Source organism: Chelonoidis abingdonii, chromosome 21 (assembly GCF_003597395.2).
Source record: "Chelonoidis abingdonii isolate Lonesome George chromosome 21, CheloAbing_2.0, whole genome shotgun sequence".
NCBI lineage: Eukaryota > Metazoa > Chordata > Testudines > Testudinidae > Chelonoidis > Chelonoidis abingdonii.
In genome coordinates this window covers 3,662,254-3,688,050 of record NC_133789.1, presented here as the reverse complement: position 1 = coordinate 3,688,050, position 25,797 = coordinate 3,662,254, and the positions used below count along the sequence as shown (strand labels likewise).

At 49.1% G+C, this 25,797-nt stretch overlaps 1 protein-coding gene across 2 annotated transcripts in view; it reads left to right on the top strand.

Annotated features, from left to right (window-relative positions):
* STARD3 (StAR related lipid transfer domain containing 3) overlaps positions 1-25,144 on the top strand; it is a 35,843-nt gene extending 10,699 nt beyond the window's left edge. Inside the window, exons 2-16 of one of the 2 annotated variants that reach the window (XM_032791306.2) lie at positions 7,081-7,362; positions 8,990-9,184; positions 11,245-11,322; positions 11,595-11,672; positions 11,770-11,823; positions 11,924-12,041; positions 13,205-13,303; positions 14,032-14,087; positions 15,557-15,649; positions 16,441-16,503; positions 17,467-17,562; positions 18,091-18,170; positions 18,608-18,712; positions 20,661-20,754; positions 23,278-25,144. In XM_032791306.2, coding sequence (XP_032647197.1) covers positions 7,147-7,362; positions 8,990-9,184; positions 11,245-11,322; positions 11,595-11,672; positions 11,770-11,823; positions 11,924-12,041; positions 13,205-13,303; positions 14,032-14,087; positions 15,557-15,649; positions 16,441-16,503; positions 17,467-17,562; positions 18,091-18,170; positions 18,608-18,712; positions 20,661-20,754; positions 23,278-23,382 — 1,530 coding nt within the window. In that variant the 5' untranslated portion in view covers positions 7,081-7,146 and the 3' untranslated portion in view covers positions 23,383-25,144. The remainder of the gene's footprint in view (positions 1-7,080; positions 7,363-8,989; positions 9,185-11,244; positions 11,323-11,594; positions 11,673-11,769; positions 11,824-11,923; positions 12,042-13,204; positions 13,304-14,031; positions 14,088-15,556; positions 15,650-16,440; positions 16,504-17,466; positions 17,563-18,090; positions 18,171-18,607; positions 18,713-20,660; positions 20,755-23,277) is intronic. The other variant, XM_075059765.1, reaches the window with a different exon arrangement.
* Positions 25,145-25,797: the final 653 nt, after the last annotated feature.

Below are 25,797 nucleotides of genomic sequence, written 5' to 3'. Positions count from 1 at the left end.
CCCCATGGAAAGGATGTGCTTGGATTCCTAAGGGAAGCAGAGGTGAGAGGGCACCAAAATATTGTGTGGGGCACCAATATACTTATGCCTAGCCCTGCTCCCAGCTCACACTTCTAATAGGGATGCTCTTTGGGGAGGCGGGAGGAAGGATTTCTTCTGTGTTGCACTTCTACAAACATCTCAGCAACTGTTTTCCCCCATGTGTGGAGCACCCTTCCTCAGCTAGTTCACATGCCCACCTCTTCAAGTAAAAATCCAGCTGTTAATAGTGGAGTTCATAGAGGATTTTGAGCGGCTGTTTCTATGGATAAGCCCCTACCCAAAACTTGTGTTAAAAGTAAAACTTTGTGTTATCAGAATGAAGTCAAGAACCAGATTACTACCTTGCTACTTTATTATTCGCTATTCTCCTCTCTCCCTCCCTCCAGCCTTGTCTTTGTTCTCTCACTTTACAATGTTAGCTCTTTGGGACAGGCCCTACCACAGGGGTCAGCAGCCTTTCGGAAGTGCTGTGCCGAGGCTTCATTTATTCACTCTTATTTAAGGTTTCGCGTGCCAGTAATACATTTAAACATTTTTAGAAGGTCTCTTTCTGTGTCTATAATATAGAACAAAACTATTGTTATATGTGAAGTAAATAAGGTTTTTAAAATATTGAAGAAGCTTCATTTAAAATTAAATTAAAATGCAGAGCCCCCGGCCTGGTGGCCAGGACCCAGGCAGTGTGAGTGCCGCTGAAAATCAGCTAACGTGCCGAAGGTTGCCTCCCCCTGCCCTAGCATTTTGTGGGAACTACCAGAAACAAATACATAATAGGACGCAGGCGGTAACCTTCAGAAGCATTGGTACAGATGCTAATTTGTCCTGAAAGACTTTTAAGAGAAGCTGCACAAGCTTGCTTTCAAAATCACGCCCCAAATTTTATAAGATTCCAGCACCAGGGGAAAGTGTATTCAGTAGATAATCTGTACCTGCCTTCTGGGGTGTTGAACATTAATTAACATTTGTAAAGTGGTGTGTAAGTGCTAATTATTGTTATGATCAAAAATGTAATTGCTGCGTGTTAACAAAATTACCTCTCTGCGATCCTGAGAGAGAGAGAGATCTGAGCTGTCTATGCTATGTCACTCTGGCAAAGAAACAGAGAAATGTGCAATGTGGATTTCTCCCCTTTATTAGGGAATACAGTGGTGGTTACATTTAAAAACGTGTCTATTCTCTAGGGAATCCAGGACTTTTTTTTTTTTAACTTCTTGTAAATCCTCTGTAGTTCATATCTTTGAAAGGATCCAAGTCTAATAATCTCTTGAGGCAATTTGTCTTCTGATACAGTATTTGGTGTAAAATCTGCAACTATCAAAGGAGGTGACTTCAGAATTAGTTGTTAAAGCCATTTTATGAGCTGAGAAGACACATCAGTAATGGGAAGTCTAGTGAGTGAGATCCAAAGAGTCTTCTTACTGCAAGACGTAATTAATATGCAAACACGTGCTAATGGGAAGCTTGTTACTTAAATCAGCAGAAGCCAGGCAATCCAAGTGTATGTTGACGCAGTAGGCCTGAAGTGTGGCTATGTGCAGTGCATAGGATGTGACCTAATCTCACACATCCCTGCATTGTTTTGACACCGGTGTCTCTTTTGGGTCATAACGTCTGTGTGTTAGCATGTCAGGCCTCAGAGGACAGATCTGCCTGAATTCTCTTCACCTTTATCTATACTTGAAAAGTCTATTGACAAGTTCGGGTTCTAGGGCCTACTCGCTGCTGACTAAAGGGAGGGGCTGGTGAGATCCCAGAGTAATGTGGACAGGTGCTATGCGAGCCACTTTGCCAGCGTCTCTCAACCCTGACCTGCAGCGCCGTCTGCTCCTCCAGGCTTGGCCTTGTCAAACAGACGAACAGCCACTGCCAATCTCACTGAATCCTGAGGTGTCTTTATGATGCAGATATTGATCTGCTGCTGGCTAGGTTGAGACACGTCCCCTTTCACTTGCAGTGTAACTACTATCTTTGAGTTCTTGGCATCTCTAGATGATACTTAGCACTGAGTAGTACAATATATAAACACCAAGTAATTCTTGCAATACAGCTGTGTGAGGTAGGTATTGTGCCCATTGTACAGATAAACTCTATCTCAGCTTCCCTAAGTGACTCACCCAGGGCCACGCAGTCAGTGATGGAGCTGGGTTTTTATTATCAGTATGCAGTAGCACCGAGGAGACCTGGTCGTGGACTGGAACCCTGTTGTGCCAAGCACTGTTCAGACACAGAACAAAGAAGGTGGCTATCCCAACGAGCTTATGATTTAAGTCTGAGATGAGAAACAGGTGGATGGAGACAGAAGCGGGAGCACAAGGAGACAATTAGACAATACTGATTGGAAGAACAGGCAGTGATCTCAGCTCACCAGTGACCCAACGGAGAGGTTTATGGAGGGATTTGCAGGAGGACAGTGAAGTAGGTTTGTGGATGTTGACAGTGAGGGGCAGCATGTAGAAAAGCAAGAAGGCACTTGTTTGAAAATCTAACAAGTGGGCAATAGAGGCTGCGGTTGGCCCATTGAAGGTGGGAGTCTGTATCTTGATCAGAGAATGAGATATGATGGGATAGGTCATGAAAGGCCTCGAAAATTAAGACAAGTACTTCATGTTTGATGCAGGAGCCTCCTGTCTCCCAAATTCCTGCTCAAATCACTAGAAACACTTTTTCTCATCAGAGAGGACAAAGTTGGCTAGTGAATTATCCCAGTGTTCCGCCCGTGCTTGAAACACTAATTCTGAGGAGTAAGAAAAAAAAACCCAACTCTCCTCCTTAAAGATGTTAATAATGTTACCGCTGCTTTTTGAATCAGAAAAGGGTCATAGGACATTCTAGCTTTCAGGTGCCTTTTCTGAGTCATATCACTGCCCATGGAATTTTTCAAGGCAGCGAGTGCTGTTTCTCTTCTCTCTGCTGCTCTTTCTCAAACCCTGTCTTCTCTGGAAGTCAACCATCACCCCTTGAGCAGCACCATAAAACCAAGTGTCTCTCTTCCCCGATTGAGCTGACATCCTGCTACAAAAAGAGAGACTTCAGAGAATATATAAATGGGTAATGGAGCACTAGGATGCTCTATAATTAATCTTTCACACAGAAGAGAGCTTGTGTGTTTAAAAAAAAAAAAAAAAAAAAAAAAAATGCCTTCTGGTATGCTGCTGTTCCCTCTCCAAACTCCATCCCTGTCTAATGGAATAGGCCCATGTTGTGATGCATTTCTTTTCTGGGTGCTCCCATCAGACCTTATAATGAGCTTCTAAGATCACTTGCTTATCAGAATTCTGCAGTACCGTCACCTGTGCTTATCCCTGTGCTTTGGAATTCATCTCTTTAGAATTGTTGGAAACAAGAAATCCTCTTTCCCTCAGGTCTGTTTCTAGCTGGGTTTAGCGCAAAATTTGACTTGCTGTTTGCATGTTGAAGGGCAGGTGGACTATCGCTAGTTTTCTCTCAGAGTTGTGAGTTCAGTCCTTGAGGGGGCCATTTAGAGAACTGGGGATTTGTCCTGCTTTGAGCAGGGGATTGGACTAGAAGACCTCCTGAGGTCCCTTCCAACCCTATGATTCTATGATCTATGTGTTCTTAATCAGTGTGTTGGTCTCGCAGCAGATCAAGTCTTAAACCCACAAAGTAACAAGGTCTATTTTGGTTTTCTCTAGAAAGGCAGAGCTATTTTAGACAGAGCATGGTGTGGGAACCAGGAATTTCTGAACTCTTAGTCCTGCTTGTGTGTGATCTTGGGCGAGTTACTTCCCACCCCATATCCCCAGCTGTAAAAAAAAAAAAAAAGGGGGTACCACTATTTATGTATCTGGCTGGGGGGCAATGGCTGTGAAGAATTGATGGCTGATTTCAAAGTACTTGGAAGTTGCACAGGACTGTAAGTGCAAAATGTTGTTCGAGCTGAGAACACAATGACACTCTAACGTTGAGAAGGGGGCACTGTGTACGTGTCGATATATTATTTAGCACCCACAGATGTCTTAACTTTTTTCAGTTAGAGACTCTTCCCCATCGCTCATAGCAGTGGAAGGGTTTGTTATTACTGTTTATATAAAGTGACATCTCTCTTCTAAAGTGCTGCTATTGTCAGAAACATGACTGTAAAAATGACTTGTAGGGCTCCATGTATATTCCCCCTCTGGCCCTTCCTATCCTACAATGATCCACACAGCTGGGGAATGTGGTGGAGCACCCTCGGTGTTAAAGAGCATGGTGGCTTCTTGCGTATATGGACAGGAAAAAACAGATTTGAACCATGTTAAGGTTACTGTGCAAACTGCACCTCCGAGCCTTCCTGGTCTCATCAAGTGCACCTGCTCTCAGGCCTTGAGCCATCACCTGGCTCGGGATGGTATCACATGATTCTCCCACTCAGACCAGGCTCTGGATTGCAGGCCCTGGTATGAACTGTGATGGCCTCAGAATATTGCTCTTAGGGCGTGTCTGTCCTAGAAACTCTGCCCCCTGAGCTCTCGGCTGCCCCCTGAGCTCCCAGGAGCCTGGCTGGGAGCAGGGAGCCAGTGGGGAGCGGGGAGCTGGGTGAGCATAGCCCAGGTGGGAGCCAGTGGGAAGCAGGGAGCCAAGTGGGCATAGCCCAGCGGGGAGCCAGTGGGGAGCAGGGAGCCAGGTGAGCACAGCCCAGCTGGGTGCGGGGAGCCTGTGGGGTGCGGGGAGCCTGTGGGGTGCGGGGAGCCGGGTGGGCATAGCCCAGTGGGGAGCCGGGTGGGCATAGCCCAGTGGGGAGCCTGTGGGGAGCAGGAGCCAGTGGGGAGCAGGAAGCCAGGTGAGCATAGCCCAGCAGAGAGCCAGTGGGGAGCCGGGTGGGCATAGCCCGGCTGGGAGCGGGGAGCTGGGTGAGCATAGCCCTGCTGGGAGCAGGGAGCCAGTGGGAAGCGGGGAGCCGGGTGGGCATAGCCTGGCTGGGAGCAGGGAGCCAGTGGGAAGCGGGGAGCCGGGTGGGCATAGCCCGGCTGGGAGCAGGAAGCCATGAAATTGACAAGAATGACAGCCAACAGCAAATAAGTAACCCACAGTGTCTGCACAGACACAGTGTCACCCGAATGACACCAACATAAGCCCTATGCATCTCATGGCAGTGGAGTTTTTCTATCGGTGCAGCAGGGCACTTACATCGGCGGGAGCGAGGCTCTAGTGTGGGCGCTGACGTAATTAGGTTGATGTAAGCAGCGACATGACTCTGTGGTGTAGACCAAGTCGTAGGCTGAGGCCCTGCCGTCTTTTCCCTCTGCGAGCAATGGCTGTGGTTAGTGCGGTGACCAGAAAGCCTCCTTGTGGCAAAAAGTAAATTAGAACAAAAGCATTTGAGAGAAAACATCAAGTTTACCCAGAGGCTGGCTATTCCCTGGACATGGGGGGGGCCCAGCTGCTTCAGACTCCCTCTGCCTACTCTCTCTGGCAGCCTGTCTCCATACATAGCTGTTGACAAGTGACTCCCCTTAAAAAGGACTTTAAAACTCTTGCTCTCCAGTCTTCTAGCTTGGGGAAAACCAGACTTGCAGCTTCCTTGGAAACAGGATCTTGGAAGCTAACAGCGTGTGCCATGGTCTTGTGCCTGCGCACAGGGGTGTTCTTATCATTGCTTTCTGTCTGCTCTTCCCACAGCGCCCTATCAAGCTGGATCATTATAGTCCCACAGGAAATTCTAAACACCCACTGTGGTGCGACAGGAACGATCTCGCTGACCAGTCATATCCAGCATTCATGAATTACTGCTTCCTAAAAAGTACTGAGGTGCAGTATCCCGGTACCTGGCAGGGTTAAACCCGGTTCTTTATATGATTGCAACATGGCATTTTCCTGTTGACCACAGACAAGGAAAAAACTAGTCAAGTGCAACAGGTTGCAATGCGTTTAAACCAGGTGTTGTAGGGCAGCCTAATGCTTTCCTGATCAAACTTGCTCTGCTCACAGGTCTGTTCTAAATGCCCAGCACCACCAGCTTTCTCTGGGTGTGAAAATGTAGCTGTTCTCTCTCTCTCTCTCTCTCTCTCTCTCTCTCCTTTAGTCTATGTGCAGCAATAAAGACGCTGCAGTCAGAGCTTGGCTGTCAGGGTAGTCGATACAGGAGGCAGAATAAAATCCACCTCACTTTGCAGTTCTAACAGGAGTTTTGAAAAAAGCATCTCTGTAGTCAGCAGCTCTGACTCAGGCGCACAGGGAGCGGCTCCGTTGTACGACTTAAACACGGACCGCACTTCTGTCAATGGGATGAGCAGCCAATGGTGCAAAGTAACGTGAATATCCCAGAGCCGTGTGCAACGGTTAGCCCTTGGGGACCATCCATCCCCCCTAGACTGACTTGTTCCACCACAGCTGGGTGGCTTGAGAGTGTTCCTGGAACCCTATATTAAAGAAGGACCACTTGCCCATCTCTCTGCAAAAACATCTCATGTGCATCTTTCCCCAAGGCCATGCCCCCCTGATCGCCTCGGTGGCAAAGGCTAAGATTCTGCGGTCAAAGCAGGAAGCAGGCCAGCTTTCTGTGCCAGCAAAGCATGTTCTGAAGCAGGAGAGCATGGACAGATTTAGTTTGGAGTGAAATTGCACTTAGTGATCACCGGGACTCTTTCAGCCAGACCCTTTTGTGGCACATCCTCACTCCCCTGAAGCGAGGGTGAATGTGGGGCGTGGCAGAAAGCTGAGGGAGGCGAAGGAGGTTCCTGCTCATGTTCACAGGCTTGGAGGACAGGTGTGAAATGGGGCAGAAAAAATAACCCAAATGCTTCCTGCTGATGATACAAGAGCTCTCGTAAACCAAAGAGCAAACATTGGCCTCTCCTGCGAGGTATTGCTTATAGCTGGGAGAATGAATTCTGTTGAATTGGGGGTGGGGATGATTTTCAAAGGTGGAGAAGGCAGTGAGGCAGCTGGCTCCCTTGTGGGCTGAATGTATTGGAGGGGCCAGTCTCCTAGCTTGGGATCCTTTGGGGCCGCAAGGCAGTTAATAAGAATTGGCTCAGCTAGTAAAGCAAACCAAGCATCCCTTTAAGTGTCTAAAGGTCTCCTCCATCTTCCCCGCAGGTGATACAGTGACGAGCTCACAGATGCTTCCCCGATTGCTGCTGGACATTGTCATTTCGGCCGAGGATGAACAAGCCCAGAGACTCGCAGCATGACCTGGAGCGGAGCCTCCCAGCCATAGCGTCCATGAGCACCTCCCTCTCGCAGAGCCAGGGCTTCTCCCCGCACTGTTACTTCCCGCCGGAGAAGAGGAAAGCCATCTCGGATGTCAGGAGGACTTTCTGCCTCTTTGTCACCTTTGACCTGCTGTTTGTCTCTCTGCTGTGGATAATTGAGCTGAATGTGAGTCCTGGGTCCTTTGTGGTGGGGAAGCAGTGACTGAATCTCTCCTGTTGGTTTTGGGATGCCGTCCACCCATTTTAACAGCCCCATTTTGAAACCCTGGGGCCAAGTCCTCAGCTGATTTCCAGGTACTGCACCACTTCACACCAGCTGGGGCTCTTGCCCATAAAGCTGTTACAAACAGAGATCCTCATCCATTCCCTGGGCTTGGCACTGGGCACATGGTGACTGTGACAGGATCCAGAGGGTGCAGCTTGGGACTGTGGGACTGCTGTGCCTCCTGAACTCTTTCCAGCCTGGGTTTCCTTTCACAATGCCTTGCGAGTGACCAGCAGCAAAATCCCTCCAGGTGCTGGGATCACTCAGCACAACTGCAGGTGGAGACCCAACACCCTGCTAGATTGCATGAATGCACCCAGAGCCACTCATGAAACACATGGAGAAAGGCACCAGCCAGGTCCCCCCCAGCTTCCAGCCTTGCACCTCAGGAATATACCATCCTGCACTGCTCAAGATGAGCAGTGCAAATTTATTTGTTGGTTCACCACTTCATCAATGGAAAGTGGATATACACCCGCCTTCGCAAAACCTGGGCAGGTTTGCCACACGCTTCATACAAAATCACCGGTAAAGATAAACAGTAAAACAAATGTATTGACTACAAAAGAGAGATTTTAAGTGATAGGCAAAAAGGCAGTCAGTTACCAAAAGAAAAGAAAATATAAGCACACAGTCTAAACCCTCAACCCTATTATGCTGGGTAACATCTAGATTAAGCAGTTTTTCTCACCCACTGGATATTGCAGTTCATAGTACGCAGATTTTAACCTTGAAATCTGGGCCAGTCTCCTCTGCTTAAGTCTTCTCAGTGTCCTTGTTGCTTGCAACATGGGTGGGGGCAGGAGAAAGGCAAAGAATGGGCCTGCTCTGTTGTATGTTATACCCTCAGTCCCATGTGCTTGGGGAACACGCATGTCCAGGCATGTCTAGGGGGCATTGCTGAGTCTTCAGGCAAGGTTGAGCAATTCCCCTGGTGTGGTCTCGTGCAGGTGAGTCATTGAATTGTAGCTCCTTTGCTGGACAATGGCTCCCCACTCGGACGTTGGTTACTTTCCTTGCTGTTGCCTCTGGGGAGCTAATAGCTGGCTGATTTCCCCAACTTACAGCATGTTTTAGTGACAACCATACGTGGTTTATATGCTTTATATGCAAGATCACAATTGTATATAAATGAGAAATGTGGAGGGGTTACAGGGTGCTCCCCCAAGGTACAGAATGTCACAGTGACCTTGCTTGTGATATTAATAAGTGGTCAGAAAAGCAGCATCTCAACAGCATGGTGCTACCATCCCAGCTGGAAACGAGTCTGTTTTGAGATCCTGTGGATACCTGCATTGCTCAGTCTGAGCATCGGGTCTGTTCTGCCCAAGCTCCTCTCCTGTGTCCCCCTTAGTAAAGGGGAACTGATGGGCTTTTTGCTGGCCACTGCCTGCGTCTTGGGTTGTGTTGTTCCCTGCCCTCTGCCAGGTGATGGTGATCTCACGTTTTGCAGGGAGAGACTTCTTGCTGACACATTTGCGATTGGGCATTGAAGCTGCATGTGCTGCTGTTCTATCTGTTATGGTAGGGGAAGAAAGGAGATGATCAGAGCTGCATTTCCAATTCTACATGCAGCCCTCACCAGCCTGGCCTTATTTATTATGACTGGATCCCTAAGGACATATCAGCTATTATCTTCATGTCCTGTTTACCTCGTTCAGAGTCTGCACTTAACAGTTTATCTCAGTCCGCAGTTCAGTTCACGCCACCGCCCAGAAATGATGTGAGTAGTACTGAGGGTCTGTCTAGGAACCACAGCAGCAAGGAAATTAACAGCCGGTGTTCCATTAGGGCCAATGGGTTACAGTGGAAACCCCTTGTGGGACCTGTCCTCTTGTGAATTCCCTTGACCCTATGGGATTGCCCTCCTCCAGGGCTGGTGGGAGGGGAAGGAGAGATCAATTGTATTTTGATTTGCAACGTGACTCATGGAAATAAAACTAATGTCCAAGGTACCAAATTATATTTCACGCTCCAGTTTTGCTCACAGCTATGTTAGCTCGTGAGTTGCCCTGAACTGAAACTAACTGGTAACCTATGGGCCTTGAGCCCAGAAGCTGTATGTTTGAAAATGTTAAGAAGGCTCATTTGCACTGCTGTGAAAATTACCAGGGTTGTGCAGTGACTCATGCTTCTAAAACACTCAAATGGTTCTCTCTCGCTTGTTGCAATATTGGCAACTCTTTCAGTTCTCATTAAGTGCACCAGTCACCTGCAAACTTGAATTGTCCAAGCACGTTCATTTCTGAGTTAAATGGAACTCCCCAGTCTCTTTTGTCTGTTCAAGGCAGCAATGTTTGTTTAAACTTTCATTTTTTCCAAGAAATTTAGCCCAAAGCCCTCATCCCTTCCCTCCGGGAGTGAGAGCTCTTGTCAAATTCAGTCATGGAATGAATTTTTAAGCTGCAGCTCTGTGAAACCTGCTGGATTGCCAGCCCTGGAGACCGAATTCCTCTCGCCACAAACAGATACAGCATGACAGCAGCAGTGCAGAACCAGTGCTCTCCTCCAGTGTGCCCCAGCCCTGATCTATGGGGAATGCTTTTTGATGGCTGCCTAGTCAGTCCTTGGCTTCTCCTCCAGCAAAGGAGTACGCGTTAAAGCTGCGGCTTTTCTGATATGAATCATTGTCTGCTAAGGACAAAGACCCCACCAACTGGTTTCTTATAGACCATGAAACAGCTGTCAGATTGTAACAACTTCCAATCCAGCTGGGCTGTATTCCACCCAATAGCCTGAAGGTGAAAGACTGGTTCCAATTACCTGAACCATCCAGTTCCTCATAAGCCACAGTTCCAAACCTCTAAAAATCGGGTTTGTGGTACAAAAATCCCACTGGCAGGCCCTCAACTATGCTCTGAAGCAGAGTCATTTTGACACAATAGATGCTTGACCCTTAATAGCATTCCTATACAGAATGAACAGGCTTCCTTTTTTCCCATCTGCCTCGAGCCACAGCACATTTACCTGGGAATTGACTGAATGCCTGTTAAGAGATATCATCCAAGAACAGATCTGAAGTAGTCTTAAAGAGATCTTATATGGAATAACTTGTCAAAGAACAGTAATATTTATGTAGACAACGCTCTGTGGAAGCAACATCAATCACACAACCTTCCGAGTTCTTTCTTCGTCAATGGTCCTTTAAGAAAACGAGTTATTTTTTTCAATTCCATTCAGAGCACACTTCCAATAACTGGATCCGAAAAGCAACACAGAGTCCTGTGGCACATTATAGACTAACAGATGTATTGGAGCATAAGCTTTTGTGGGTGAATACCCACTTTGTCAGAGGCGTGTCTGGATCTGAAAAGAGAATGTTTGTTTGAAATCCTACAGGTCAACGTGGCTGCGTATTCTGTGGGTGTGGGATTGCAAGGGGTCCTTGGTTAGCATCAGGAACCAAGTGGAAAAAAGACCCAAAAACAGTTTTCTTAAGGAAGCTTGTTTTCAGTGTCTGAGTCTTGTTTTATTTTTGTTTTTTTTAAATCTGGGTGTTTTTTCAATACTTTCTGGTACTCAGGCCCTTTCTTAATGCATTTACATGCTGCTTCTGCTCTGTGTTACTTGGGTGTGAAACAGACAGTGAAATGGACGTGAAGTGGGGTGTTGCATACATTCATGGCTAAACGTTTGCTGATGAATCCACTGATGCATTGAGCAGACAGCCCTGATACCTAACTTGAGCTGACTAAATGTTTAAACAAAACTGTCTGATTTGTATCCTCTTTAGTTTATCTCTGCACTCAACATCTCTCTGTTTCCATTCTCTCTAACCCTCAGACCAACAATGGCATTCAGAAGAACTTGGAGATCGAAATCATTGAGTACCGGTTTAAAACCTCATTCTTTGATATATTTGTAAGTATGCTAAACTGCCAAAGGGAAAGACATTTCGCTCTAAGATAGCGGCAAGGTGGCTTATCGGATAGGGCACTGGTTTCTGTGCTAGCTCTGCACTGACCTGCTGAGGGACCATGGGCTGTTCCCCTCCCACCTCTTGTCTTGACTATTTAGATAGTTCGTGCCCTCAAGATCTTGCTCTGTCTGTGTGGCATCCTGCATGTTGGGTGTGAGTGTAATGGAAATAGTAATGACTCTTTCCTTATCTGTGCCTTTTTTGTTTTTTAAAGGTCTTGGCTTTTTTCCGGTTTTCTGTGTTACTTCTGGGCTATGCACTCTTAAAACTGCGCCACTGGTGGGTCATCGCGGTAAGGAATCCATTTCCTGTTGTTGATGTATTGGACTTTCTCTTTCTTTAAACTGAAGCTGACATGTAGATTTGTGTAACTGTCTTCCCTTTTCCAGTTCACGACACTGGTGTCCAGTGCCTTCCTCATCGTGAAGGTCATCCTCTCTGAGGTCAGTCGCTCTCAAGGGCTCTGATGGGAAATTTTGTTCTGTCTCATGCGTGACTTCCCAGCTTGTATAAACTCCCTGTGGCTTTCTTTTCCTCCCCCAGCTGCTAGCCAAGGGGGCCTTTGGGTACTTACTTCCCATCGTCTCTTTCGTTATCGCCTGGCTTGAAACTTGGTTCCTGGATTTTAAAGTCCTATCTCAGGAGGCAGAAGAGGAACGATGTAAGTCACTTTCCTTCTTTGCGGCTGGAGCAAACAAACCGGCTGGGGCTTTGGCAGCAGCTTGTCGCCAGGTGGTGTGTGGGAAGGGAAACCAGGATTAGAAGTTATCTCCAGGCAGGTTGTGGGGATCAATTGCCTCGTCTGACTTGATTATGGTGTAGAAATGCCTTTCCAGCAAGACAATACCAGCTGCTGAAAGGACCCTTACCGTAAAGGGGAGAGGCAGAATGAGAACCAGTGGTTGGAAGTTTAAAGTCGGGCCAATTCAGATTAGAAATAAGGCCTTAATATTTTACAGTGAGGGTGATGGTGCCAGTGGCTAATCTTCCAAGGGGAGAGTTGGATTCTCCATCTCTTGAAGTCAAGACCGTGTGCCCTTCTGGAAGCGATGCTTTAGCCAAACCCCTGTTGTTGGGATCAACACAGGGGAGACTGGCTGAAATTCTCCAGCCCAGGCTATATAGCAGCTCAGACTGGATGATCGAATGGGCCCATCTGGCCTCAAACACTAGGACTTTTTCCAAGGTGCTGAGCACCCACAGGTCCCATGGACACAAGTGGGAATGGAGGGTGCTGACCCTGACTGAAAATCAGGGCCATGTACTCAGCCCAGGGTCCCACTCTGACCTGTAGCTCTCCAAAGGAGCTTCTCATCTCACTCTTGTCTTCCCTAGGAGGAGGACGAAAGGGGGTGTGTGTGTGAGAGAGTAACGCGTCTAGACCAGGAAGAATTTGTTGAGTGACACTTGATCGCAAATGCATCGATGGGCTGGGAAAAACCAGAGAATGTTTGGGTCTTGTGAGGAGGTTTTAAGATGAAAAATGAGCAAGTGTTTAATGCCTCTGTTGGATTAAGAGCGTGTTCTGGATTGCTTCGAGGGAAAGTTCTTATTTAATTAGGTGCTTAATCACCTTTGGATTTGACGGGCAAAAGAGTTCATTGATCTCCATGCAGATAAAGTGCTGTGTCTCAAATGAAAAGTGAGGGAAGAGGGACTGAAAGCTCCTTCTAGGCTGGGCTGTGTGTCCCAGAGAAAGCCTGGGTCCCAGTTCAGAGCTGTGTTCCAAGTGTTAATTAACTGGGGCAGCTTGACCTGGAGGAATGTTAAGAGTAAACGCTGGCTTCTGTGTATATTTACACTTTGTGTCCCTTGGTTCCCTAGGGTACTTGGCAGCACAGGCTGCAGCCTTCCGGGGCCCTCTGCTCTATTCTGGAGCCCTCTCTGATGGGCAGTTCTATTCCCCTCCGGAGTCCTTTGCAGGTGACGAATGTTTTTGCCTCTTCTTGGCATGCAGTGACCTTTTGTATGTGGGTTGAGTTGCTTTCTCAGCTTGTTCCGCTTGCAGGATCCCCTGGGTTTCCTTTTCTCTGTTGTTGCCTCTCAGAGTTCCTCGCTGAGCTTTGCCTAATTAGACCGACCTTTTGAGCGATGTTACAACGCAGTGCCACGAAATCCCCTTTGCTTCCAGTGCCAGGGGAAGGTTATGTTGTGTAGCTGCTTTTGTGCCCAGCTGTGGGGTCGGAAAGAGATTGTCAGGAGGTGAAGTAGCCACTTACTTTGCATTTGATGCCTGACTTTCCTGTGCTACCAAAATCCATTTTTAGCTGTATTTTAAACCAAAGCTCCAGGCCTCAGGACACAGGGTTTGAAATGCACAGTTGGAGGTTGCTCTGGGAAGAACAAAGGCCTCACCCTGGACACCCAAAGAGCTAGTGTGAACTGCACAGCTTGCTGCAGAAAAGGGTGTTCCCCTGGTGGCTTTGGTGCGTTTTCGGAGGGGACTGCATTGAGGCTGGAGGACTGGAGCATTTCCCATTGTAACCACTGTCGCTGTTCCTGTAAGAACACACAGACTAGCCTGCATGAATCTGTGCATTTGGAGGGTGAAGTGGGGCGGGAAGGAGGGCTGACCCAATGTGGGTCCCCCCCTTCATAAAATCATACCAGCAGGATCTCTAGCTGCCTCCCAACTCTGTACCTTTCTTTAGGATCGGACGACGAGTCTGATGAAGAAGGTGTGGGGAGGAAAGCGTTAACAGCCCAGGTAAATGGAGGAGCGGTGATCTTGCCATTTTAGAGACCCGCTTTTGCCACTGCTAGTTCCGAGCATCTCTCAGTGTCTGGCTCTGATGGCTGCTCAGTGCATGTGCACATGAGGGTTTGTAATCAGCTCATTACTCCAGCACTTACCCACCAGGGTGCTGAATAAATCGAGGGGTGAAAGGAGCCAGAATCTTTCTTCTTCTCCTCTCAGAACCGAAGGTCAGGAAATATGTTACTTGCTGCCAAGAAACATGGGCAAATCATTCCCTTAGCTGAGCGATGTTGCTCATGTGCTCTGGGAAAAACTGCTCTGAGTCAGTATCCAGTCACCCCTCATTACTGAGAATCCATCAGTTACTTTCCCCTTCACCCCCCTCCTGTAGCTGGCTTTTAAAGGCTTCTGTGGCCCTGACAGCAGCTCGTCTCCTTCCTGCTCTCTCCAGTTTCCTTTGCTCTTACTTGTTACATGGTGACTTTGCTGAAGGGGGTATTGACTCCACTATCTTGTCAAATTCCAGCTTGGGTAACAGCCTTCTACCTCCCTAACGTCCCACTGTAGTTTCACTTGGACACACGATTCTTCACATCCTTTCCAAGACAGCTGGGCAGCTAAGCCGCTGCTGGTTCACCCCAGAGGTGGCTGCAGCTCAGTGGGAGAAGAAGTGATCTCATTGTGGTTTGTACCATTTCATGTGGCTAGGCCTCAACTGGAGTACTGTGTCCAGTTCTGGGCACCGCATTTCAAGAAAGATGTGGAGAAAATGGAGAGGGTCCAGTAGACAGAGCAACAAGGAATGATAAAGGTCTTGAGAACATACTATGACAGGAAGGCTGAAGAATGGGTTTATTTAGTTTAGAAAAGAGAGATCTGAGAGGGGACATGAATAGCAGTTTTCAGGTACTATAAAGGATGTCATAAGGAGGGAGAAACTTGTTTATCTTAGCCTCCTAAGCGATAGAAATAAAAGCAAATGGGGCTTTAAACTGCAGCAAGCGGAGATTTAGGTTGGACCATCTTAGAAAAAGTTTCAACTGTCAGGGTAGTTAAACACTGGAATAAATGCTAGGAGGTTGGAATCTCCATCTCTGGAGATATTTAAGAGTAGGTTAGATAAATGTCTATCGGGGATGGTCTAGACAGTATTTGGTCCTGCCATGAGGGCAGGGGACTGACCTCGATGACCTCTCAAGGTCCCTTCCAGTCCTAGAGTCTATAAATCTATGAATCTGGCAGAATGGCAGGGGACTCTCTCGGGATGAAGGGTATCGCAACTGTGGAGAGACACAGGTAGGCCTGCTAGGTGCAACATGCTCGCCTCTGCCACCCGAGTGAAAGGAGGATATCTGTAGCAGGCACAGTAGTGGAAAGTCCCTTCCTCTATTGCCCAGCCACTAGGAGTCAAAATCACTCATTCGCACACCCAGGATTGTGACTAAAGGGAGCAGTAAATAGATTGCGTTTTCTCCTAGGAGAAGGAATACGTCCAACAAGGCAAAGAAGCAATGGAGGTTGTGGATCAAATCCTAGCCCAGGAGGAAAACTGGAAATTCGAAAAAAACAATGCAAGTATCGCCCCTCTCTGTCTGCAGAAAGCATGGAGGGGTTAGCACAGACCGCAGAACGATGCGGCTTTCAGAACCTGGTTTCGCCACTAAAAATTAACAAGCATTACAATGACATGATTGAATTAGGAATCTTATTCCAGTTCAGTTAAATGTAAATTGCCTCTTATTTAATTAGATGTTCAATTACCTTCGTATTTGACAGAAGAGGGAACCCATCAGTCTTTCCCCTCCCACCACCCCAGCCACAGGCAGGTGGAGGAGTGTGGTTAGCCTTTAATTGCAGTTATGGTGTGGAACTGCGAGAATGGGAAAGGATCAAAGGCATTTGTTGGTAAAACAAGGGAGTGAGTGATGCCATTTTGAAAAACACCATGCCCCGCATTAAGGGAGCTGTCACATGCAATAGACTCCTTCCCTTTGCTACGCATCCAGCTACAGATTCATCCCATTTCTGTGTCTTGTCACGCTTATGCCACTGCGTGTTGCATTCTGTTTGCAACCATCGATACATGTGGATTTTTGGAAAGTGTGTTAAAATTCAGCTGGAGACAGTCTTCACTTCCTGTCCTAAAATTTGCAGCAGAGTGTCGATCTGTACTTTTAAAAGGTCCCGCCATGGAGGGGGTTGCATTTTAGTGCTGACTCTAGTGATGGCAGCAGGGCTGCCCATTCTGCAGCCTGGCTAGTGACATAAGTCTAAAATGTGCATGGAGATCCTGGGGTGAAAGGTGCTACACGCGCATGAAGTATTGTGCATGTGAAGTGTGACTTGACTGTCTCTTGTACAGGAGTTTGGTGATGTTGTTTACACCATTGAAATTCCTTTCCACGGCAAGACCTTTATTTTAAAGGTAAGGACCTATGGCATCTACCTCCTTGCTTGGTAAGTTGCAGCTTTGTTGTAGGGGCATAACCCACGTGCAGTAACTGCTTAATGCCCCAGCACAGCTGGTCACTCATGCTCTTCTGTGGCCAGAGCAATACAGGTCAAACTGCAAACTCATGTGGCATTGTAAAGCCCGTTCTGCTGGTTCGTGGGACTTCCGGTAATACAACTCTGCTGCGTTCTTACACTGAGCTCTGTTCTACTGCCCGGATAATACCCAGGCTTGCCATCCAAAACTAGACCAGTCCAATCCCCCACAAATACACTGGCATCCAATGGCAGATAGATGGATGACGTGACCAAAGAATCCTGTTCCAACCTCAGCTTCCAGGACTACAGTAAGACAGTGACTGCCTGTCCAGTACGCTCAGGGTTGATCCTACTTCAGATACAATCTGGCATTAACAGATGTTAGGAAGTGACTCACTGTAGTGGCTTGGCTATAAGCAATCTCTTAGTGAAGGCCCATTGCCATGGTGACGTGTCTTTGTGCCAGTACGTACGTTGCCACACTTGCAAGAACTGCACAGGAAAAGACTCTTAATGAACGGAGATCTGGGTGACCCTATTACTGCATTATCCCTCTGCCTCTAAAGACCTATCCGAGGCTGCAGATGAATGCAAGTGTTTCGTTTTTGCTGACGCACTTAGTAGCCTTCCATGAACCTCCTGAAACAGTTGTCTGCTTTGGTATAAGCAGTAGACGTTGGAGTAGCCCAGGGGTGGAATAGCAGGGATAGTTCTGTTCAGGATGGAGGTACGCTATTCCCGTCTGCACTGTCTGGCTGCAGCCAGTAGTTCTGCTATTGCTTCTCATGAGCACTTGTTTCACTCTGTTGTCTCTAATGATCTTTATCTTGTGCTGTTGAATACACGCCCCAGGGAAGGCAACTGGGGCAAACTGTTAACTGTCTAGTCCTTTTCTCAGGCCTTCATGCAGTGTTCTGCTGAAACAGTCTACCAGGAGGTGATTCTCCAACCTGAGAGGATGATCCTGTGGAATAAAACGGTGGCAGCTTGCCAGGTAAGTGCTTTGTGACGATGGCATTTTAATAACCCTTTGGGGCTGGAACTTCCCAGCACAGAGCCTTCTGCATGCAGTGCCTGGCCCTGCAGGAGCTGGGTTGGCTGCATTTGTAATCCCGATGCATTGCTCATCCAGGCAGTCTGAACGTGCCGAAGTAGCTAGTTGCACCAAAAGCCGGTCTGTCCAAAAGCCCCAGGGCGTGGGCCGAGGAGCAGAGCCAACGTTGTTCTTGCTGCCCTGGTTTGGAGGCACTTACTCATCCTAGGCAGTTGCTGTGTCCAGGATGTGAAGGAAATGCCTGCTCGCTAGACAGAAGGGCAGAGTAGACCATTCCCAACACTAGAAGGCGAACGTGGTCATGCTAATGCTGGACTCTCCAAGTCCTGTATTCATCAGATCTGCCACTTTCACTTGTTTTAGATCCATGGGCAATTTTGAGGGAGGCTCCTTATTCCTAGCTGTTGGCATGTACGGATCCACAGGCAGGTGCGAGGAAACATCTTATTCTGTCCTCCTTTCACTCAGATCTTACAGCGGGTTGAAGATAACACCATTATCTCGTACGATGTTGCAGCAGGGGCTGCAGGGGGTGTAATGTCACCCAGGTGAGTTTATTCCACCCTGGTGCCTAGTCAGACAAGCACCTAGAACACATCAGGGAGATTTTGTATGAGGGAGCTCCAGCCAACCATCTTCTTAAGCATGAAACATACGATGAGTCCAAGAGGGCTCTTCTAGCCTGCCCTGTGGCTGGGTAACATAGTGGAGTATGTAGTGTAATGACTTGCCCAAGGTCCTATGCCTAAATTGATAGCCAAGCCAGGACGAGAACCAGGAGTCTTGGCTCCAAGCCTCTGTCTGAGTCACTAAATTCCTGGTCTGTCCCTTTAACCATAAATGTACATAGCGTCTCCATATTAAAATACTTTTTGCCACACCTTTTCTATAGGGCTTAGATTGAATGTTGGCCCTTCCATTTCTGTGCAGTCCTAAAGCTCCCATGCAGAGCCCAGAGCAGTTGCTTTCCCCTTTATTTACACAGGGACTTCGTAAACGTGCGTCGCATTGAACGAAGGCGAGACCGCTATATTTCTTCAGGGATGTCAACCACTCATGGTTTGAAGCCTCCGCTGTCCAAATACGTCAGGTAAGAGTTTTGATTTTGTCATGGGGAACTGTCTAATTTTTCTTATAGCACACACTGCTACGTAATATTATATGTTCATTGCAAACAGACGCTTGAGTTTAAAAAAAGGTGGGAGAGAATTTCTTGTCACTGTTTAAAGGAAGCTGCCGCTTTACAAAAACTCTGGCAGCTCATCAATCTGTGGAACTGTATCCTACTTCCTGTGTTCCTCTTCCTTTGTTTAAAGAACAATAGGTATGGAATCAGCGTGTTGCTTAGGAGGACTTCCTGTGTTCCTCTTCCTTTGTTTAAAGAACAATAGGTATGGAATCAGCGTGTTGCTTAGGAGGTGAACAGCAGCTCGGGTTGAGGCAGTGGGCCAGGGTAGGGGGGACAACAGATCAAAACCCCTGACCGACTCCACATCCCCTTGCTGTGGAATTAGCTCTCGCACAGGGACAGTTGCAACTTCAAAGGAGGAACTAAGCAGCTGAACTCCTCATGTGTTTTGTTTGTTATGCTTGTGCCTTTTTCTTCTCTCATGCCTGGCCTTAGTTTTAATAGAGGCCCAGGGCACAGAGAGACGGAGCAGGAGGTGTAACCAGAGGGCCCTTCCATACAGAGCCTCTCAAAGCCCTCGCCAAGGTCTCTGGTGTTTCTCTACTCCAAGCTACAGTGGCCGGCTGCCTTGTGATGCATTAATCTGGGTCTGAATCTCTTCCAACAAGGCCTCTTTGTTACAGTCAAGCTGTGCCTCAGGTGGCTAGTGACCAGCTCAGCTGCTTCTCTTACTGACTTTGTTTTTCTGAGTAATCTGATTAAAGTAATTGACATTTAACTCACAGGCTCAGTAACTGCCTCAGTCTATTTAGGTGCTGGGGCTTTTCAGGCCTCGAGAATCTTTTTAAGGCCATATCCAGCAGAAATGTATGCCGCGTCGCAAAGCTGGGAAGTGGTAACGCGCATCTCCTTTTAAACCTATCTGGATGGATAGGGGCCTTTCGCCTCTTAGTCACAAATCCGGCACATATCAGTCGGTATCTGCCCCTGCTAAGCAGATCAAGAGCAGGGAAGGGGAGGCTGCTCATGCAGTGCCTGTCCTGACCATGAAGGGTTTCGTTCTCTCCAGCGCTCAGCAACATGGGGCCTTTCCGCCAGCACCTGCATTCAGAAAGGGTTTGCTTTGCAATGTCCAGCAAATGTAGCACTGGTGAGACAGGCCCCACCGACAGGCACTGGAGCAGCGGTTCTCAGCCTGTGGCCCGGTCAGCACACAGCTGTAGCCCATGTGACATCCTCCCTGCCATACAGGTAGTGTATCTATTGCATGGATGTGGCCTGCATTATACATGGAGAGCTGCATATGCGGTCCACAATGGTAAACAGGTTGAGACCCGCCGCCCTCTCTGTCCCCAGAGCAGAGCCCAAGTAGCAGGACTGCAAGGCAGCGTTTGCCAGTGTAAGCTAATCCTGCCATAGCACCCCCAGCAGGTGTAGAGCGGCATCTTCTCAGCCCATCCATGTCTTGTCTCTGCTGGGGCCAGTGGAGGTAGCAGGGAATGTTGTGATTTGGAAACGCCTACTAGGCCCCACCATGTCCCTTCCCACAGGCCACTGGACCTCGCTTAGCTCTTCCCGTGGGAAATAAAAGCTGAAGGTGTGGGATGAGTGGGAATCCCTTACGTGGCAGCTGAAAATGCGGCATCCTCTGGCAGCGGAGCTAGCGAGCTCCTTCCGGGTTTGTTTCTCAGTTAGGTTTGCCCAAGGACTGCTCAAGCTCTGACATCCTACCTCTCAGTGCACCCAAGTGCAGTAATGGATCATTCGAACGTACTGGTGTCCTTGCGCTGCATGGGCGCGTTCAGGATCCAGGCTGCATGCATGTGTATCTGCCCGGTAGTGTGTGTTTGCGACACGGAGTCTACAGAGCCTCACACCTGTGCAATCTTTGTGCTGTTCCTTTTCCAAGGGGCGAGAATGGGCCAGGAGGCTTCATTGTACTGAAATGTGCCAACAATTCCAAAGTGTGCACCTTCATCTGGATCCTCAACACAGACCTCAAGGTAAAGCGGGTTCCATGTTGGCGTGTGCCTGGGCTCCCTAGAGCACAAAGTGGAGAATCTGGCTCACGGTTCTGTCAGTGTTTGCAAGCAGTGAGATCTTATCCCCACCCAGGAGAACTCAAGCCTATGATGCCAACAGTGCAACCAAACCCATCTCCTCGTGCCTGTTTCCCAAAGGCAGCCGGCTCACACCCTGCCACAAAGCCCTTGAGGATTGACATGTGGGTGTATCAGACGCTTTCAGAAATGATCTTGGGGACCCAGCTTGGGACACTTTAACGGGGTCTGATTCTTCCAGGGGTGGGTGCTGAGCCCTTTCAGAACATCTGACCCCTTTCAGGTGTGCTGAACTGCCCCCCTCCCTCAAAATCATCGCTGATTCCTAAAAATCTTGACCATAAATCTGAGTTCTTGGTGCAGAATAGACCGGCCGAGAGAAGAACTGTTTGTATTTTTTGTACTGCTTGGGTACCAGAAGTCAACTGTCCTCGTGCAGTTGTCTTGCCGTCCCAAAGCTTGCCCACCCTTGTGTCCGTTGCTGCTAGTAACTTGCAATCGAAACAGTCTTTCCTTGCACACTTAGCTTCTGCATGCATGGAGCAAGGCGCCTTAAACACGGTGAGTGGTCCCGAGCTGGAGCTATTGGCTGCACTGCCGCATTTGCTCCCTGCTGTCTGCTCGGACAAGGGCAGCATACAAAAGAGCTGCCAGCTGGGGTCAGATGTGGGGGGCTGGTGGGAGGTGAGCTCTCACATTGTTGACATGGTAACCCGCTGCTGCAGCAGGGAAGCACAAAGTCCTCATTCATCTGGGAAGTCAGTCGGTTAGTCTGTTGCTCGTAACATGACTGAAAAGCACTTGCAAAATCAGCCATCCTGCCGGGATATCAAATGCGGGGCTGTAGCCGAGAGCAGCAAAAAACAGCTGCACCTCTCACGCGGGCTGTTGTGTCCAGTGCTTTGTGTCTGGGTTTTCTTTATGGGAACTGACTCTGGAGTTTGTCCAGCCTCTAAAGGAATCAGCTGTTTGCACAGTTCGGTGCGACAGGCCCTCAGGCTCTGCTAGCTGCTGCTTGGGAGGAAGAAACTTCTGTAGCAGCAAAGCTATTTGAAATTGGCCATTAGTCAGCTCTCGCCTGACCCTGAGGCATCTGGGGCTAGCCACTGTCTGAGACTGGCTACCGAGCCAGGCGGATCCACTGGTCCATCCCTCCTGGCATATCATGTGTCCCTGAAGAAATGCCTCTAAAACACACCCATGGTTACATCCTCTGTGATGAAGGCCGAGAGCTCCAGTGAATTTGTTCTGATCTGAAGATTCTCCCAAGCTCTCTGGGTCCACGTGTGTTATAAACACAAATGCCCTGAAACACCCTTGGGTCAAAATTCTTCTCCTCAGTGCCCTGGGGGACAGCCTTTGGTGGTCTTTTTGACCAGAGCCTAACGCAACAGGGTCCTGGTCAATGACAGGCTACCAGGGTGGTACAGCAGTACAAATACTTCATGGTACCCTGCAGAATGACCTCCCACTAAACACCCTCTCAGCCCCTTCCGTGCAGTCCCCACAGGGACAGGCTGGTAAAATCGGCCTTGCAGCGGGCCCTCCAAGTTACAAGATCTGGGCCTTGGTGGAGATCCCGTGGTGAATTATTGCTGTTATTGATGATCTGTTTTGCGGTAGCATCTAGGGCCCCGTCTAGACTATGCGCGAAAATCGATTTTAGATATGCAATTTCAGCTACGAGAATAGCTTAGCTGAAATCGAATATCTAAAATCGATTTACTCACCCATCTTCACCACGCGGGATCGATGTGCACGGCTCGCCATGTCGAATCCAGAACTCCATTTGTTTTGGTGGAGTTCCGGAATCGATCTAAGCGCGCTCTGGGTTCGATATATCCCGTCTAGACCAGACGCGATATATCGAACCCCGAGCAATCGATTTTAACGTGCCGAAACGGCGCGTAGTGTAGACGTAGCCTAAGAGCTGCAGTCATGGACCAGCACCCCACTGCGCAAGGCATTGTACAAACGCAGGAGTCAGGTTGCCCCTGTCTCACCTTCTGCCCTCAGCCCCCTGCCATTGGGTGAGGACTATCTGAATGCCACTGCTGCTGGCTACTGCTGCAGTTTGGCATGGGGCAGCTGAGGACTCCAAACCATGCAGGGTTTTTATAGACCTCCAAACACTTTGTTGCACTCAAAAGCAGCTGGGAGCTGTCACTGCTGTTTGCTGTGGTTCTCATCATTCTGCCAGGCAGGGCCCGTCCTGTTACCGCACTGATGTGGTCCTTTAAAAAAGCTCTGAGATACTCTGGTTAATACTCGGTGGAACCCATCTCGAGCAGCCACAGAGACCTGTGCGGGAAACATGGTGGCTTTGAGTGGGACTTAAAACGAGCAGTGCCTCTGAGACACGGTCCGGAGCATGGCGTTCCCCAGGATTCAGGTGCAGGATAGGAACCATGGACAATCTTAATCAGCAAAATAACCCCGTGTTCCCGTTTTGTTGTTTTTCTGTAGGGTCGGCTTCCCCGTTACCTTATCCATCAAAGCCTGGCAGCTACCATGTTCGAGTTTGCATTCCACCTGCGGCAGCGGGTCAGCGAGGTGTCGGGCAGGCCTTGAGCAGCAGCGCCTGACCCTCCACAGGACATTCCTTCACCCTCTCTCAACGCGGAGTGGGGAACAACTTCCAAGGGGCGGGAGCGAGCCTGCCACGGAGCCGCCTGCGTGGAATGCAGACCTCTTTCCTCCCCCCAGGAAGGGCTGAGCCAGACCATGTACCAGGGAGGTGTATCACTGCAGCAATACTAACACTGGAGCAAGCTTTGCAAGATTGCGGAAAGGGGGGTGGATGCCTGGAGAGGCCCGAGGGATGCCCCAGTCCCGCCCCACTCCCCCAGATCCCTTTCTCTTCACTCCTCCAGTCAAGGATCAGACTAACTGAGCTGCTATGGGAATCAGCGGAGACTTTTGTGATTTAAACATGTGCCAAACCCCTTTGTTGGTCACTTTGTTTTCCCTCGCCGTACCCTGTGGAGGTGGCAGTTTCTGGCTGGATAAGCCTACCACTTCCCCAATTTGTCTCCCGTCCTTTTTTAAAATGTTCTGATAATTGGATGTGACTTTCATCTGTCTGGAGCTCCTGCGTTTACCTAAACGCCTTGCGGAGGCGAGGGAAGGGTGGGGCCAGGCATCCCTGTTCATTTTGCTGCTGGAGGATGGTTAAAGTGGGAAATGGAGGAACTCTCACCATCAGGTAGCGTGCGACGGCCTTTGTTTCTGATCTGCTGCCAGGCATTGCTGTACGTGGCATGGCTGGTAGCTCGCACCCTGTGGGCACTTGGCTACCCCTTGTCATTCCTCAACTGCCAGGGATCGGGATGTGCGCACACACTGATAAAGGTATTGCCAGGCAGTGGCAGATTAGTTTAGGCCTTTGTGGTCCACAAAAGGCTGTGAAATATACCCAGGGCAGCGTCTCTGCAGGTCTAGAACGGTTCTGCAGCCCCAGCTGGGGGCATCTCTGGGTCTCCACTGTGACTGGGCCTGGGGGAAGGGCACCCACAAGCAACCTGCCCCTGGTAAAACACTATTCAGATAACAGCTTCTCCAGCTCTCGCAGCTCTTCCCTTGTTGAGAAGTCGTGTCCCCCACAAGCTCCGGCGAAGGGTCTCCGAGCAGTGGAGCCTTGCCAAGCCTGTTCCATTGCCGTAGTTCACTGAGTACCAGCCGCGGCGCCTGGGGGCAGGGTGCTGGTGAGGGAACGGTTTGAACTCGGAGAAGGATCGCCCAATTCCAGGAAACACTTCAGGCCGGGAACGAGCGGCCTTGGCAAGTCCCTTTTGGCTGCATAGGGCAGTCAAAGGAAGGCGATGGCTACTGGGCCTCTGAGGCTGTGACCCTATTTTCATAATGAAGTGCCGTAGTCCCCTGCTCTGGGGTTAGACTAATGCTCCTGAGCAGGAAGGAGAGGGGAGTGCAGGTGAGGGGGGATGATGCAGCCTTGTGGGGCTGGGGGAGGAAGAAGAAATTCTGACCTCTACTTGTTCATTGCTTTCAACTGTCCTGTGAAACCAATCTCCGTCCTGTTTGTTCAGCTTCTTTACATCTGAAAGTACAGTTAACTCGCTCCCCTGACCCCGATTTCCCCCGCATGGCGCACACAGGGACGTGAGGCTTTTGAACAATCACCTCGGCATGAAGCGCCTATTGGGGACCTCATGCACCCCTTGGGGACAGTGGTGAGTTCCAGGGGGGTTGTGGTTCTTCCATGGCAGGCAGGGGCTCCCCATGAGCCTGGTTAGAAAGCCTGTCGCTCTAATAACCTGCTGCCTTCCGCCTGGAACCTTTGTACCTTTGTCTAATAAAAACCTACAACCGAAAAGAGCCTCTGAGCCGTGTCGCCCAGCGTCACACCACGCCCCACTGTGTTGTCATTTGGGCCTCTCAGAGCCGCTATAGCCCAGTGGGCGTGCTGTATAAACATGTGCTTACGCGCTTTCCTGGAGCGGGGCCGTACAGGGTAGGGGGATGTGTGGCAGATATTCATTGGCCAGCTAGAAAGCAGCCCTGGTGCGCTGGGATAATGACAGAAACAAGTTGCAAGTGCTTAGATCTGCAGTAACTTTAAGCGTGATCATGAGAGGTGATGGGGCTGCCCTTCAGCCTTGTGTTCGTAGAGTTGGTTCCCCGCTTCAGGCAGTGTGGGCCAGTGGCTAGCGCAGAGGACTGGGGATCCAGAGTTCTGTGCCCAGCTCTGCTGTGTGACCCTGGGAAAATCAGTGACTTTCCCTGTCCTGGTTTCCCCACCTCTAACCCATCCCCCATCCTTTGGGTAAAGTGCTTGTGATCTTGCTGTAGCTAAGGGCACAGGACGGTGATACCTGTGGCTGGTTATGAATCTGAACAGCCGGGAGACAGAGGGCTCCCATGCACCTTGCCTTGCATTCTGGCACTGGAGGCCCTGAAGATGATGGATCAAATTCGCCCCTGCTTTTTCCAAAAGAGTCTATCTCTGTGGGATCACTGAAGGCTCTG